The 14,749-nt window shown below is 32.1% G+C and overlaps 2 protein-coding genes across 2 annotated transcripts; one reads left to right on the top strand and one right to left on the bottom strand.

Moving 5' to 3' along the window:
- The first annotated feature begins 1,730 nt into the window (after window positions 1-1,730).
- LOC106436834 (oligouridylate-binding protein 1B) lies at window positions 1,731-4,937 on the top strand. The gene is made up of 12 exons (XM_013877780.3): window positions 1,731-2,013; window positions 2,333-2,394; window positions 2,717-2,819; window positions 2,908-2,984; window positions 3,082-3,143; window positions 3,224-3,311; window positions 3,403-3,478; window positions 3,573-3,603; window positions 3,814-3,933; window positions 4,011-4,096; window positions 4,179-4,355; window positions 4,437-4,937. The coding sequence occupies exons 1-12, from the start codon at window positions 1,912-1,914 to the stop codon at window positions 4,707-4,709; spliced, it is 1,257 nt and encodes a 418-aa protein (XP_013733234.2). The 5' UTR covers window positions 1,731-1,911; the 3' UTR covers window positions 4,710-4,937.
- Window positions 4,910-9,406, bottom strand: LOC106436833 (phosphoinositide phosphatase SAC5). Its single transcript, XM_013877779.3, has 16 exons — window positions 9,044-9,406; window positions 8,635-8,839; window positions 8,401-8,566; window positions 8,071-8,293; window positions 7,900-7,976; window positions 7,582-7,769; window positions 7,400-7,497; window positions 7,195-7,322; window positions 6,967-7,095; window positions 6,560-6,863; window positions 6,348-6,469; window positions 6,179-6,277; window positions 5,926-6,087; window positions 5,679-5,837; window positions 5,450-5,525; window positions 4,910-5,353 (listed from the first exon to the last, which is right to left on the bottom strand). The coding sequence occupies exons 1-16, from the start codon at window positions 9,128-9,130 to the stop codon at window positions 5,240-5,242; spliced, it is 2,337 nt and encodes a 778-aa protein (XP_013733233.2). The 5' UTR covers window positions 9,131-9,406; the 3' UTR covers window positions 4,910-5,239.
- Window positions 9,407-14,749: the final 5,343 nt, after the last annotated feature.

A 14,749-nucleotide genomic window follows, 5' to 3' on the forward strand; every position in this document is an offset into this window, starting at 1 on the left:
TATTATATATCACTTGAATGACTATAAGATTATCGATGTGGGACTTAACTGACTAACACCCCCTCCTCACGCTCAAGCGTGACCATCTGATGCGTGGAGTTTTATTGTGTGACTATATCCATGGGTGCCCCAACGATCGAAACATGCTCTGATACCATGATAAACACGAGCTTTCAGCCCAAAACCTTAAAGCGATAGGTGAATTGGCTCATGTGTATTATATATTATTTGAATGACTATGAAATTACCAATGTGGGACTTAGACCATCTCCAATGGTTTCCCTCATTTTTTCCTTAAAATTATGTAAACTCAAAATGAGATTGTGATTTGCTCCAATGGTTTCCTTCATTTTCTCTCTCAATTCTTATTATATTCATTTTTCAACTTCTTATTTATTGCAAATAAAACCTTTTATTTTATAAGATTTTAGACTATACTCATTTATTTTTAAATTCTACAATTTAACTAAACTTTAACTTATAAAAAACAAATATTTATTATATTAATAAAATTACATAACAACATACAAAGTAATAGTATAATTTTACTCAAACAGTACTATTATCATATTTTTCCCACTTTGTATTAGTTATGTATCTCGATGGTATTGTTTTCTATTTTATTTTCTTTTAATTATATATTATAATTTATAAAATTATAAATTATATTTTAATAATTAATTATTGGTAATTATATTTTAAGAAGTTTAATCGGTATATACATAATGGATATAAAGTTATAAAAATTATGTTTAATGTTAATGTTTTGTTTATGCATAAAATAAAAATTGTCAAAATAAAGGTCTATTATGTAAATAAAAAAAGCTTTACATCAAAATGAGATTGTGAATAGTGTTCCTTAAAATCTGAGGGAATCCTGTTCGTATCTTCATTTTTTCTCTCAAAATGAAGTACCATTAGAAAAGAATTTCCTTTATTTTTTTATATTTTCTCTCATTTTGATGCACCATTGGAGATGCTCTTAACATACTAATACACATGAACAAAAGTTACAAAAGCACATCTCGTTGCACCAAAGCCTGGTCAAGCCGATACATGTAAAGAGGCATCTAAGACCAGTTGCACACTCAACCTTCAGTTCCAACACTCCAGTGACCTCATCCAAAACCCATGCCACATGTACAAAATGTTCAGTAAATGTTTTTGACGTATTTGTTATCTTTGATAACGGATAAAATTCAAGGTAGATGATGACAAAAGAGATTCACAAAAGCTGACCAAGGGCAAGGGATAACATAGAGCCACCTTGGTTATAACTTATAATAACTAAAGGTTAATTAATAACTATCTTTGGATCCTTACTCTTCATTGCTCTCAACTAACTTCTCTGTCAGCTACTACCCTATGAGTGTCATTCTTTCCTTCTTCTGCAGATTCCTTGCTAAACAATTTTCAAATTTGAGTCCTAGTCTCTCTTACTGAAAAGAGAAACCTAATTTGTCCAAAGGGCAGCAGTTGCATTTATTTTAGGGTGTAATTTGTAAAATTAATAAACTTATACGGTGTATCTTTAATTTCCAGTAAAATAAGGGACGTTTTTGTGAATTAGATGTCAGGTTTCATTTAATCGAAGGCGTGTCTGCTTCGAGACAGCGATTGGTCTGAGCCATTACTTAACGTGCCCACATCTCATTGGCTACCAAATTTAACATTTTCTTACAGCTTGTGACTTTAGCTTATCGATGTAATAAAAACTAATAAAATAACACAAATCAATTTCAATAAAATTCGTAAGAGCCACTCGATTGCTTGCTTCCTTTCGCTTTCTATCAAGAGACTTCCTTCTTTTTTTTTTCTCTTTCTCTGTTCTTCGTTTTTGTTTTTTTTTTTCTCGGAAACCAAGAAAAATACTTTCGAGCCCTAGGGAGAAAAAGTAAATCAAAGATAAAAATGCAGAGATTGAAGCAGCAGCAACAGCAACAAGCGATGATGCAGCAAGCTTTGATGCAGCAACAGTCTCTCTACCATCCCGGACTCCTCACCGCTCCTCAGGTTTGCTCTTTCTCTCTATTACCATATATACCCTTTTGTTTTCATTTGTGTGATTCTCTCTCTTTCGTTAATCTGATTGGTTAAACGAGAGAAAAGTTATGCTTTTTATGGGATTATTGTCACAAACAATTAGACTTGCTTCTCGTTAAGTGATTGGCTTTAGTTGTTTGGTCTAATAACTCAAAATACAAAAAATGATCCGTAGCTCTAAGTAGCTGAGACGTTCTATAGATAAAAGGGTGATTTAGGAAGAAAGTTTTTTTCCCTTATCCTTTTTTTTTTTCATTTTTTTTTGGTTTTCATTTTATTGTTTTTGCAGATAGAACCAATCCCAAGTGGAAATCTTCCCCCTGGTTTTGATCCAACTTCTTGCCGCAGTGTGTGAGTTTTAGGATTTTTTTTTCCTTTCTTTTTTTTTGGGTATTTTTTTGTTCACTTTTGCATATGTTTTTTGGCCTAATGTTGTCTCTAGTAATGAGCTCAAGTTTCCAGTTTCTTGTGAATTTCAAAATTAGTCATACTTCAAAGATGTATTGATAACTGTGCATTGAATTAAATGAATGCGTTTGTCAAAAGTATTAAGCTTTTCTCTCATTATTTTTGCTATTTTTCACTCATTGAATTGAATACGTTTGCTAAAAGTGTTGGTTATGTGCTGTTTTATTTTTTTTGTTCCTTGGTCTTACCTTTTCTGAAATTGCAGGTACGTTGGAAACGTCCATATTCAGGTGACGGAACCTCTGCTCCAAGAGGTTTTTGCTAGCACTGGTCCTGTGGAAAGCTGTAAGCTTATTAGGAAAGAACAGGTTAGTTACTATGCTAATCTGTTTTAGGATGCTGTGTCTTATGATTGGTATATGGTCTGATCTTCTGGTGTTGATTTGAAATGAGGAGTCTTCCTATGGTTTTGTCCACTACTTTGACCGAAGATCTGCTGGTCTGGCTATCCTCTCTCTCAATGGAAGGCATTTGTAAGTCTATTACTTGGATTAACAAATATAGCATGAGGAACTTAGCTCCGTTTTGCTAGGTTTGGATTGTATTACATTGGTTGATGTGATTTTGCAGGTTTGGACAGCCTATCAAAGTGAACTGGGCTTATGCTAGTGGCCAGAGGGAGGATACATCAGGTTTGGTTCATACACTTATATAGGGCTTGAGGTTTTCTAGCTGTTAACATGACACACGGTTGCAATCTTTCACGGTGCAGCTCACTTTAATATATTTGTTGGGGATTTGAGCCCGGAGGTTACTGATGCAATGCTGTTTAGTTGCTTCTCTGTCTACCCAAGTTGCTCGTAAGTTTTTTCAGTTGCTTACTGCTGCCGTTGGAAGTGAAAAGTTTGAGATTTGCATTCTGATCTTTTTTTTTTTTGATGTTGTATGTAGGGATGCAAGGGTTATGTGGGATCAGAAAACTGGGCGTTCAAGAGGATTTGGTTTTGTTTCTTTCCGAAACCAGCAGGTACTAGACTGTTCTTCTTCTTTCAGTCCTTATCTGTGAACTTGTTTTACTTTAGCCATTTATTGATTGTTGCCCATCTTATTTCGCTGTGCAGGATGCCCAGACTGCAATAGATGAAGCAGGCGGTATGTAAATTATTTTCAGTTATTTAGGGAGAATTGGTTAGAGCTTAGAAGCTTCTTACAACTAGTGAAAAATGTCTTTGGTTTGTTTCATTTAAACGCATGGTGTTGTTGAGTGTATGATGAAGTTTGTCTCACCTAAAAAGACTATATTTAGTGTTATCTACCTTTATTGGCTTATGATTGATAAGAGGTTCTTCTTTGCATTTTCAGGTAAATGGCTTGGTACCAGGCAGATTCGCTGCAACTGGGCAACGAAAGGAGCCACTTCTGGTGAGGACAAGATCAGCTCTGATTCCAAAAGTGTTGTGGAACTAACCAGTGGTGTCTCTGGTATGTTCTAAGTTTTATTAGACTTAACGATGACAATTTCCTGGAAACAAAGAAACATTGCTTATGTGTTCTTGCAGAGGATGGCAAAGATACATGTAACGGTGATGCTCCAGAGAACAATGCTCAGTACACAACTGTCTACGTTGGGAATCTTGGTCCAGAGGTAAAGAAACAAGACATTGTGGTTATAGGGATTCTGTTGGCTTCACACAACCTTTGATATAAAACTTTGTTTAATTTTCCAGGTTTCTCAGGTTGATCTTCACCGCCACTTCTATTCTCTTGGTGCTGGAGTTATTGAGGAGGTTCGTATCCAAAGAGACAAAGGTTTTGGATTTGTAAGATACTCTACTCATGTAGAGGCCGCCCTCGCTATCCAGCTGGGGAACACACATTCCTACCTCGGTGGCAGGCAGATGAAGGTAACACTAACTAACTATATTACTGCATTTCTCCGGTTTGGGAACGCTAAAACAGTCTCTGTGTGTTTATTGTTCCGACAGTGTTCTTGGGGAAGCAAGCCAACTCCACCAGGAACAGCATCGAACCCGCTTCCTCCACCAGGTCCCGCACCAATCCCTGGATTCTCAGCCAGCGACCTCTTGGCTTACGAGAGGCAACTAGCGATGAGCAAGATGGCGGGAATGAATCCGATGATGCATCACCCGCAGGGACAACACGCTCTCAAGCAAGCTGCGATGGGGGCCACTGGTTCAAACCAGGCCATCTATGACGGTGGTTTCCAGAACGCGCAGCAGCTCATGTATTACCAGTGACTTCTCTTCCTTGAAGCCGTGATTTGAGTGAAGAGTTTTTTTTTTCCAACTTTTTTATAATCCTTATGTAATGTCTTTATTCCCTCCTTTTCTTTACGATCTTGTTATAATGTTATCATGTACCTGGGTTGTTTCATCTCTTATATACTTCTTTGTTGTGATGTAGTAAGCAAAAACTCTAATATGTTTCAAGTTTCAACTAGATGATCAGACACTTTGTTGTTGTTATATAATCAAAAGCTATCAGTTATCACAACAAACGACTACAAAATTAACCAAACCAAACCCTCTCTATAGTCCAAGGATTAAAACAAACAAAATTCAAAGTTTGTGGGTGATAAAGAAAAGAAGATAGAAATCAATTTTGGTAGAAAAAAAAAAAAGAGAAACAACAAACGGGGATCTTTACAAAGCTGAGTCGGGTATTTACAAAGATGTGGCTGTTATCGTGTGCTTCACGTTATCATGTCTGTCCAACCCTACCGTATGTGCCAAGTAACCAGCGTTACCTTCCTCTGCATACCACAGTTTCATCTCCACACCCTTGAAAATGCTCTTCCGTGTTGCACCCAGTGATAGAAATCATTTGAGAAGCCAGGTACTAAAACATATTCACCTTCTGTTTGACTCGGACCTGGAAGAAACTATAAAGAAAAACCGCCCAGCGTCAGTGTCTTTGTTTGCAAAAGCTTTACATGAACTTGAGTAGTTAAGACTGATATGATGATGAAGGAAAATACCTCAAAATGGTCCGTGCCAGTTGTAGAAGTGAAGGACTCGGCTATGTCGCTGAACATGTTATCTGACGACATGGAGCTACAAGAAACATTTAGAACATTAATTCACCAAACTTGTATATATATATCTCAACTTACTTAGAACAAGGTTAATGTCTGAATATTGTAAATGAGTTTTCATAGTGCCCCTAGGGTAATATATCAGAATGCTAGTATCAATGATAATTTGTACCTGCAACGTTCAAACATTTCATCTGCGGTGGTGAACTTAGTATTGTATGAGTGTGAAAAACCAGGTACATCATCCAGCCCTTGAGAATCAGACGTAGAGCCACTGTCTGGAAACATCTGTTTGGATCCTGTTCCTCTCAAATGATCTTCAAAGTGGACGCTGAAGATGGTTATCAAGGATGAAGAAGAATCAGAAAGGAATAACAACCAAATGCTTGCAACAAGTTAAAGAAACTTTGATGAACAACCTTGGAGAAGCTGGTTCTGGCTCAAAGAATCCAACTTCTGAATTGGTTTCCCAGCCACCGTTTAATCCTTCACGTGAAGGCTGAGGATTTTCGTTTATCAGCTCCTCAATATCCAAACCCTCCAAGAGGAGGTTATCAGAAAAGGATCTCGAAATTCTTGGCCTGAAGTTCATATTGTGAATTAGAAGATAATTTAGTCTATGTCAACTTTTAAATTATGGTAAAAGTTTACTTGGACTACTGGTTTAGTTACCTCAGGTTTTCTATATCTAGGTTTCCAGTGTTGTGCTGGTCAGAACGCAACTCCCATAGGGCTGGCCTCCCCAATTGAGGCCCAGATTGCCCCAAGAACCTGTCAAGAGAAGTAAATCTTTAGAGTAAAGAAAACACATTAAAAAAAAAGTTTCTAAAATGAAGCTTACATATTGATGGCATTCTGCTTTTCACTGTCCATATAAGCGTTGTTGTAGTGGCGACGCACAGCTGTAATCATATCACGGTGCTTCATCATCATGTTCCAATCACCTCTCAGAGCACTAAACATCTGTTAAACCATAATTTTTCTAAAGTTGTTACACATAGCTCAGTGATCCATCTCAAGCCTAGAAGAAAAATCTGTTGGAAAATAAATCACCTTGATGTGTGCATCCGAGCCAGCATACTGCATTGCTATTGCATCACCCATTTTTTCGTAAGCTTCCATCAATTTCTTTGCCAGGGGATTGTTTTTGTCGACGATAGGAGGTCCAGTGATACCTAATAGATGCAGCTGTTGAGCAAGAGCTACTAATCCATGGGCGTACTGAGCAACATTGGTACGATCCAGACAGTCTATGCAGTTTGACCTCAAGACCCCGTTTTGAAGCGAAAATATATCTGCCTTCAAAGCTTCTTCTTCTGGACTAGTTGCCTCTTCATCCTCATTCATAAAAGGGTTACTGGAGCATGGTAGCATTTGTATTAGAACTCACCAACAAATGTGCAATACAATCATAGATAGACTTCATTTGAAGGACATATATATATGCATACAAAAGTTACTTGAAAAATGAGTCGTTAATTACAGCTTCAGCTCCTACACCTAAAGGAGCTTCACAGAAAAACAAGTTAATTAATTCCAATGCTCTCTTCCCGTAGTTACACAAATGCTCAAATGCACCATCAGCTCCACTGCAAAATTCAAGGGGTGAAATTTTTAAAAGGGGAGACTTATTAAACCAAGCTACTAATATATGCTTAATATATATAGGTGCATAAATGAAGCATCACCTTTTGTAGTGTTTGTTTAGATCAAAATGGATTGCCTTTAAATGGTTCTCCCTCGTGGTGCCTTTGTTGATAGACGAGATTGCCTTTCCAAACTCTGCTCGTAAGATGCTCTCTCTATGCTTTCCTGTCTGATCACAAAAATAGAAAAGTTACTAAATATTCCAAACCATTAGTATAAGACTTGACTTGTCCTAGAAAGCCCTACCTTTAGAAGATTCATGATGATTATAAGCCTTCCATATCTCTGTTTCAGATTTTCAAAATGGCGACGAGTGGCCACGTGTTTCACGTCCTTATTGTTCACTGTGACAAGTAATAGTGAGGAAAAGAAGCGTTAAGATAATGAACTAAGGATCATTTTTCTGACAATGTCATATGGTTGCTTACATATAATGTCGGGTTGTGGGGTGAACACAGATGTCTCCTGTGACCAAAATAGCGGTATGGAGCCTCGCATCTGCACAACTGATGTCATTGGGACTTTCTGACCCTCTGGAACCTCTTTGGTAACAATCTGCTCTATCTCAACCTCATTGGCTACGTTGCCTGCGTCATTTATACCACGCCTTAAATATCTGCACATTAACAAAGAGAGGAGGCGATGTTGTTCTAGCTAATATTTAAAGGCATATCAAAGACTACTAGTCCGTGAGACATAATACATATATGTTAAGAAGAAGAAATTAAATCAAGATGTTGAAGTACCTTGTACCAGCATAATGGCGCGAACGCCGAGCAATGACAGTCAATACAAACTCTTCATCAGATACTGAACACTTAGTCTGTACAGAGCAAATGAATAGTAGATATATTAGGTCACTTGAGCTAGCAAAGTTTTGGGAAATCTCTAGAATAAACCATTCATATAGGCTTTACCTGTTGAAAGAATCCATATACAAGTGAAACTGTCCATACTGTATTCTGGAGGATCCTTCTGATCCCATGCGTTAAATATTCGTTCCACACGAACATGGTTTCGTCATGAATCTCTCCACTCTCAGTGTTGCATACGTTCGTCTGGAGCGTATACATGAGGTGATATGTGTAGCTGAAGTAGAAGTTTTTTCTAACATCCACCATTTTGAGTAGATTCTTGTACCTATAAGTACAAGAAAGTGTGTTCTATTAATTAAAGTTCACACAATAGATTTGTTTTTCTTTCTCATATGAATAACATAACCGTTACAAGAATGATCAATTAAATACCTTCTCTCGGCTAAAGAATTAGCCACTCTTGTCTCAGGGGAAGGATATGGGATCATGATCTGTTCAGTCTCTGCTATACCATAAACAGCGTGGCCGCAGATCTCACCCACTTTCTTTCTTCTTTTAATCACCAGCATGTAGTAAGGCCCCAAGAATCTCACAAACCCTGCACATAAAGTATTATCATTGATCTCCACTAAACGACAAAGAAAACACAAAGACAAGGCTTAGTACCGATGATTCCATAGCAAGTAGTCTCTGCTTTAAGGCCACCAAACTTCTGGTTCCCTCGACTAATCCATTTTTTAAGTTGGACGATTTCGTCATGAGTATACCTTGTAGGATCCTCAAACAGATTCAACTCTGTTGGGTCGGTTCGATCAATCTTGAGAATCCTCCAAAAGGTTTTGTTCTCGTCTCTCCCAATCAAGTAATAATTCTACATCAAACCAAAAAAGAGGTCGGTAGTGATCTTGAAGCAATAAAGCAAAAGTAGAGTTGAAATATTATATAATAATTATAACAGAAATAACTAACAACCAAAAGACTATACATTATATGAAACCAAACAGTCTCATCAAACATAAACCGAAATGCAAACCGGAAAAATAATGTATGAAAGAAAGTGGATGAGATTGTGTACCGTGTGAGTGCTGTAGAGCTTGAATTTGTGAAGAAAGGGCAAGTCAACCAGTTTGCGCCTCGGCTCATCCCGAGGCTCCGATCCCATCAGACCAAATTAATTTTGAAAAATTCCAAACCTGGAGAATGCTCGGATCCGGTTTGACCCCGATTTCGAACCGGTCGATACAGATAAATTGATCGTCAAGAACGAGAGATCAAAACGAGATTCTCAGAAGAATCTCGGAATTTGTTAACGACGAAGAAGGAAGACTATTAGATAGAAGAGTGGAGCCGTCGAGGATGTGACCAGGTCAGGTCGGGGAGGAAGAGAGGAGAGACGACTTGTTTAAAAAAAAATCCGGTAAAAAAACTAATTTATTTTTCGTTAATCTTTTCGGCGCTAAATCGACTGTATATTTATAGCGTTTTGTGAAGTAGCTTGTTCTAAAAGGTTACTACCTTAGAAGCTGTGTTATTTTGTCAAACAATATAACGATTTTTAACCCTTGCATATACCTCTATTGTGATGTACGGGTATTGGTGATCAATAAAACGTATATACGTAATATACTAAAATTAATACATAATTACAGCAAATAAAATAAGTTCATTGAATTTTAATGTCTGTTATACATTATACATATATGTTCTTCAGTTAAAATGGTTTCACCATTCTATACAATATTTAACGTATGTTAAATTTACAAATATCATAAAAATAGATAAAAATATAAAACTGTATGTGTTACTCTGTCTATTATTTCAATATATAGACTGTAATATATATTATTTAGAAATTGTTAATATAATAATTGGTAATCAGCGAGGTAAACATTGTATATGTTGCATGAGATTCAAGTAATGTGATGGATGCAATAAAAGATAATCATAGAAAATGATATAAGAAAGCACTCCTGAGTCCTGACATTACAAATTGTACTATAATGTAATACATTATAGTATATAAAATTTGTAGCGGGGAATTCCCAAAATCTTTTGCAGATATGGACGAGATATGGCTTTTTAGGTTCTATCCGACGCAATTAAATTAGGAAAATTGCCGTAAATACCATATTTGTAGTACTATTTTTCATGTTTATACTAATCATTTTAACCTTATTTTTAATGAAGAGTAAAAAACACTAATACTCCTAGAATTAACTAATCTAAACTTAAATTAGAATGTGAAATTTAGAATTCTAATAAATATATAAATTTTTTTTTTAATTTTAAAAAAAAAATTTAAAAGATTTCAAACATAATTTTCGATTTTCAAAAACAAATTTTGAAATTTTTTTTATAAGAAAGTTCAAATTTGAAAAAGTATAATTCGAAAACATAAATTTTTATTTTTTTATTTAAATAATGTTTTATTATATATATAGAGAACAAATGTATAAGAGTCTTTTGCCAATTAATGAAGAATGTATTTTTGAAAATATTCCTTTAATTATGGTAAGGATAAAAAATAGTACCTTGAAAGTGGTAAACATGAAATTTCCCCATTAAATTAGTATAATATAAACTACATCATGACCAATATGTGGTTATTTATCAAAACAATATATAATAGAACAAAGTCATGATTTATATAAAGTAGAAAGATTATGTGTTTTATATAGAACAATAGAATTTGATCAAATGTTACATATCTTCTTATAAAGTATATATTTGTTTATTTGTTTAAATTTTTTAACCATATTGTATTAAAACTATGTTTTCATTAATATAAGTCATAAATTTATTTAATTATTAATTATGAAACTATAAGTAAATAAAATCAAAGGAGGAAACAATTTTTAAAAAAAAAAATTAAGTGTGTGTCATGAAAATGCAATAGTCATTAATATAAATTATACATACAATATTCTAAGTATTTGTTTGTTATTGTTGACTTTTTTTTTGGTTAAAGAAGAAAGTTTCCCTACTTTTATTATCTTTTTCTTTGTCATTTTAAAATCTGGAAAGGCTCTATCCTTTTATTTTTCTGTTTAGCGGCCAGTTTGAGAATGTATATGTAAGCCAAAGTTCCAAAGTATTATTATTATATTGTTTAGCAAATAATGAGATCACGATGAAACTATATTTAACCGGATTAAAGATTGTAGAATAATTGATCTCAAATAATGTATCTTCCCATTATTTTTAACGATGGAATGTCGAGGTGCACGCTAAACACATGGAGGAAGATTGGGTCCACATATCATCCATAAAATATGATTTACGAAGATTAATTTTTCTGCAAATGATACTATTCTTTGTCTATAAATGTTTATTCATTTTTTCCAGCCTGCGTTAAAATTCAGTTAGTTCTAAATAATTAGAATAAACAAGTTTATAGATGATAGATTGGTGTCGATAACCCAATCGGTGTATATGGCTGGCTAATCTTAAAAGTAAATTGTACATTTTACGGACATGTAGATAAGTAGATATCGTCGGAATTATTTTGATTTATGAAATATTAGCTTTATGAAACTGACTAAATAAACTTATCAAAAAAGAAACTGACTAAATAAAACAATTACATTAAAATCTAAATATTATTTTCAGTTGAAAAATGTAGGATTTAACCATGGACGATGTAATTCTCAGACTAAGCAAAACACCCACCATAACTTCAGTTTAGTGATGGTTTTTGGTAGCATAAAGAACTGAAAATGCATATTACAAACGGTTTGATGTTTCGGATCTGATTAACTATACTCCTTTTTTTAACTAAATATTATTCTCTATCAAAACACAAACTGAACACGCAATGGCCGACCCCGTCTGTTTGTTAGAATAACCAAAGCCCTCTTAGTGATGGACATGTGTTACGTATAAGATATATACGAGATTAGTCTTCTGTCTTTTTTTAATACTACAGATCAAACGACTTAGCTAAATGTAAACAATCCATTCATACAAAGCTTTATAAATTAAATTCTATATATCTGTATATTCATCAATTTACTTGCGTGAGAAGTAAAATTGTTTCCAAATAGTATTTGTTAACGATGACCTTGGAAATAAACTACAAAATTACTATAATGGGTAAATATAGTTAGAAGAAAAATTCAAGTGGTTTATGGTTAAAAAATTCAACATGGTTTAGTAGATGAACGATTATAATAAACATGATCCGAAAAGACCTATACATTTTGTTAGTATTTTATTGCGCTTTCTGGTTTCTACTATGGTTAACTCTTATTCTCACATGCACTTAAAATTACAAAAAATACATGAAACTTATATTAGATAATGCATATATGAAAATTAACTTCAGTTAGTATTTTTAATGTAAATTCTTAATAAATTTCTGGTTCTAATTTGTATCAACTGGAATTTTACTACCGTACAGGAATTTAACTATAAAAAATTTAGCAACACTTGACAATAAAAAACTGCTTTACAATATTTTTTTCAAATTATAAACTACACCAAAAATTATTTTGCTCAAGTAAAACTGAATATCAATTTGAATAAAAATGCATAACATATTTTCATCAAAATAACTCTTTCCTTTTGTAAAATATGTATTTAAAAATTCTAGAATATTATTTAATAAATCAGTTTCCTACGTGTTGCGATTACGTTAATTCTCATGATGTTTAATTACAGAGGCACCCTTAATGAATCAAAATATTATTATTTAATAATATATGCCAATTAAAATTTTAATCTTAGTTTCCTTTTTATATTTTTCCTAATAACATATATAATAAAAAAAATTAAAATTCATATAATAAAAACGAAAAATTATAAATAAAAAAAACATTTTTAATTTTTTATGAAAATATATTTTATATATAGTGTGATTTAATAAAAAGGAAAGTTCACAAAAACAGTTTTGATGCTAAAAATAACATATCTATAAAACATAATATTAAACAGTATATATATATATATTTTTTTTTAAATAATAAAAATATCTTATTTATATCATTGATGAACTACACATGTTTGATATATGCTACTATTAAGATGTTTATTCATTTTTGCATAACATATTTTTGTTAAACTTCAATCTTGATTAAAATTTTATATACAATATTTATGAAACTAAATTTAGAAAAAATATATAAACTTTAATCAAACCTAATATATCACTAAAAATTCTTTAAGGCTTAATATAATTTTAAATTTTGTATATTTATACAACATAATATACCTATAATAAGAATACATAAACCAATATGAGTTTTATGGTTAAGATTATTTAGAATATTTTTAATTTATATTTTGTACATCTAAAGTATAAAGTTACTTAAAATTTTATTGATAGCCGTTCATAAGTTTTCAAAATTTTATCGGTAATGTTCGTTTATAAGAATTCATACTTATCACCATTTTATTTTGTTCTACTATTTGTACAAATCCACAAATATCAATTTTACAAAAGAATTTATGAAAGTATGTATACAAATTTAAGACGAAGAACTAAACTAATGCATGAAATAAAACTAATCAAATTTAGTTTAACTAGAATCAAGACTAATTGTGATTCGATTTAAAGAACTATGTATAATTCAATATAATCCACAAATTAGTAACTTAAATAATCTAAATTTCATGCCCAAAATCAAAAGTCTAATTCCCAAAAAAGAACAAAATTAATCAAAATATGAATCTATTTTAGCACAAAAAAATACTAGGGCCAAAATACTATAGTTAAACTTGAAGAAATAAATACAATTCAATATGTCTAAGTAATAACCAAATTTATTAGATATTATAAATCCAAATTACATGTCAAACTAAAATAATATAATATTACTTAAAATATATCATACATCTAAATTACAAAATAATTAACATTAAAATAAGAATGCTAATAATAGTAATATATTAATTTGTGAATATTTATATGTATTTTTTTTTACAACGTGAATATTTATATGTCATGCACGGAAAATTACCTAGTTGTAATATAAATGAGACGTACAGCAAAAACTATTATCTTGGTTACTAAAACTGAAGATGATATCAATATATAAGTTCCGTTCATTTTTAAAAAAGTTACGTCATGTTATATGATGTCCGACCGATGATGATAGCTTCGCAATGCCTTCTTTAACATCTAGAGACGCCTTTCTAGAACCAGAACCTCCCCTACAATTTTATGGGTCCTATTCAAAATAAAAATCCTAACTTCACAGCATACTATTTGTTTATTTTAAAACCATAACAATATATAGTTTATTCAATGTTTTTTATATTTTCATAAACAAATTCTTTATCCATTTTTTTAGTTTGGCAATTAATATTTGTAGGCTTTTACCAAAAATACACACCATACATATATAATAATCTTCTCTATTAAAAGAGAAGTACCATTTTTATGTACTACAAAATAGTCATACTAGAAGTCTAGGTCCATATATTCAAATAATGTTTTTATTGTTTATATTAGTTTATATAATGTATTACATTTCTAAATAATAATAAGGATATTAATAACTAATCCATTTTAACTATAAATTTAAATTTTAGTTTTAGAAATAACAAAATCTGTTAAGAGAAAATCTACCAAAATCTTTTTAAAAATTTAAATATTATTTTAATTATTGCACTGATTAATTTCGTAATTAATAGTATAATATTATTATAAATTAATTTTAATTAATTTTTTATTAGAAACAAAATAATGAAATTATATGCTAATTTTATAAATTTTATAAATATATTCTACATTATATTAAAATAGAAGTAATTAATGAATTACATATTAAAATTATGTTTT

The sequence above is a fragment of the Brassica napus genome, chromosome A9 (assembly GCF_020379485.1).
Source record: "Brassica napus cultivar Da-Ae chromosome A9, Da-Ae, whole genome shotgun sequence".
Taxonomy (NCBI): domain Eukaryota; kingdom Viridiplantae; phylum Streptophyta; class Magnoliopsida; order Brassicales; family Brassicaceae; genus Brassica; species Brassica napus.

Excerpts from the sequence above, each read along its gene's own strand:
- LOC106436834 (XM_013877780.3), top strand. The coding sequence starts at position 1,912 with ATGCAGAGATTGAAGCAGCAGCAACAGCAACAAGCGATGATGCAGCAA. Across the intron at positions 3,604-3,813 it reads TGCAATAGATGAAGCAGGCG|GTAAATGGCTTGGTACCAGG; the intron begins GTATGTAAATTA and ends TTGCATTTTCAG. Across the intron at positions 4,356-4,436 it reads TCGGTGGCAGGCAGATGAAG|TGTTCTTGGGGAAGCAAGCC; the intron begins GTAACACTAACT and ends TTGTTCCGACAG.
- LOC106436833 (XM_013877779.3), bottom strand. The coding sequence starts at position 9,130 with ATGGGATCGGAGCCTCGGGATGAGCCGAGGCGCAAACTGGTTGACTTG. Across the intron at positions 7,977-8,070 it reads TATATGGATTCTTTCAACAG|ACTAAGTGTTCAGTATCTGA; the intron begins GTAAAGCCTATA and ends TGCTCTGTACAG. Across the intron at positions 6,088-6,178 it reads CTAGATATAGAAAACCTGAG|GCCAAGAATTTCGAGATCCT; the intron begins GTAACTAAACCA and ends TATGAACTTCAG.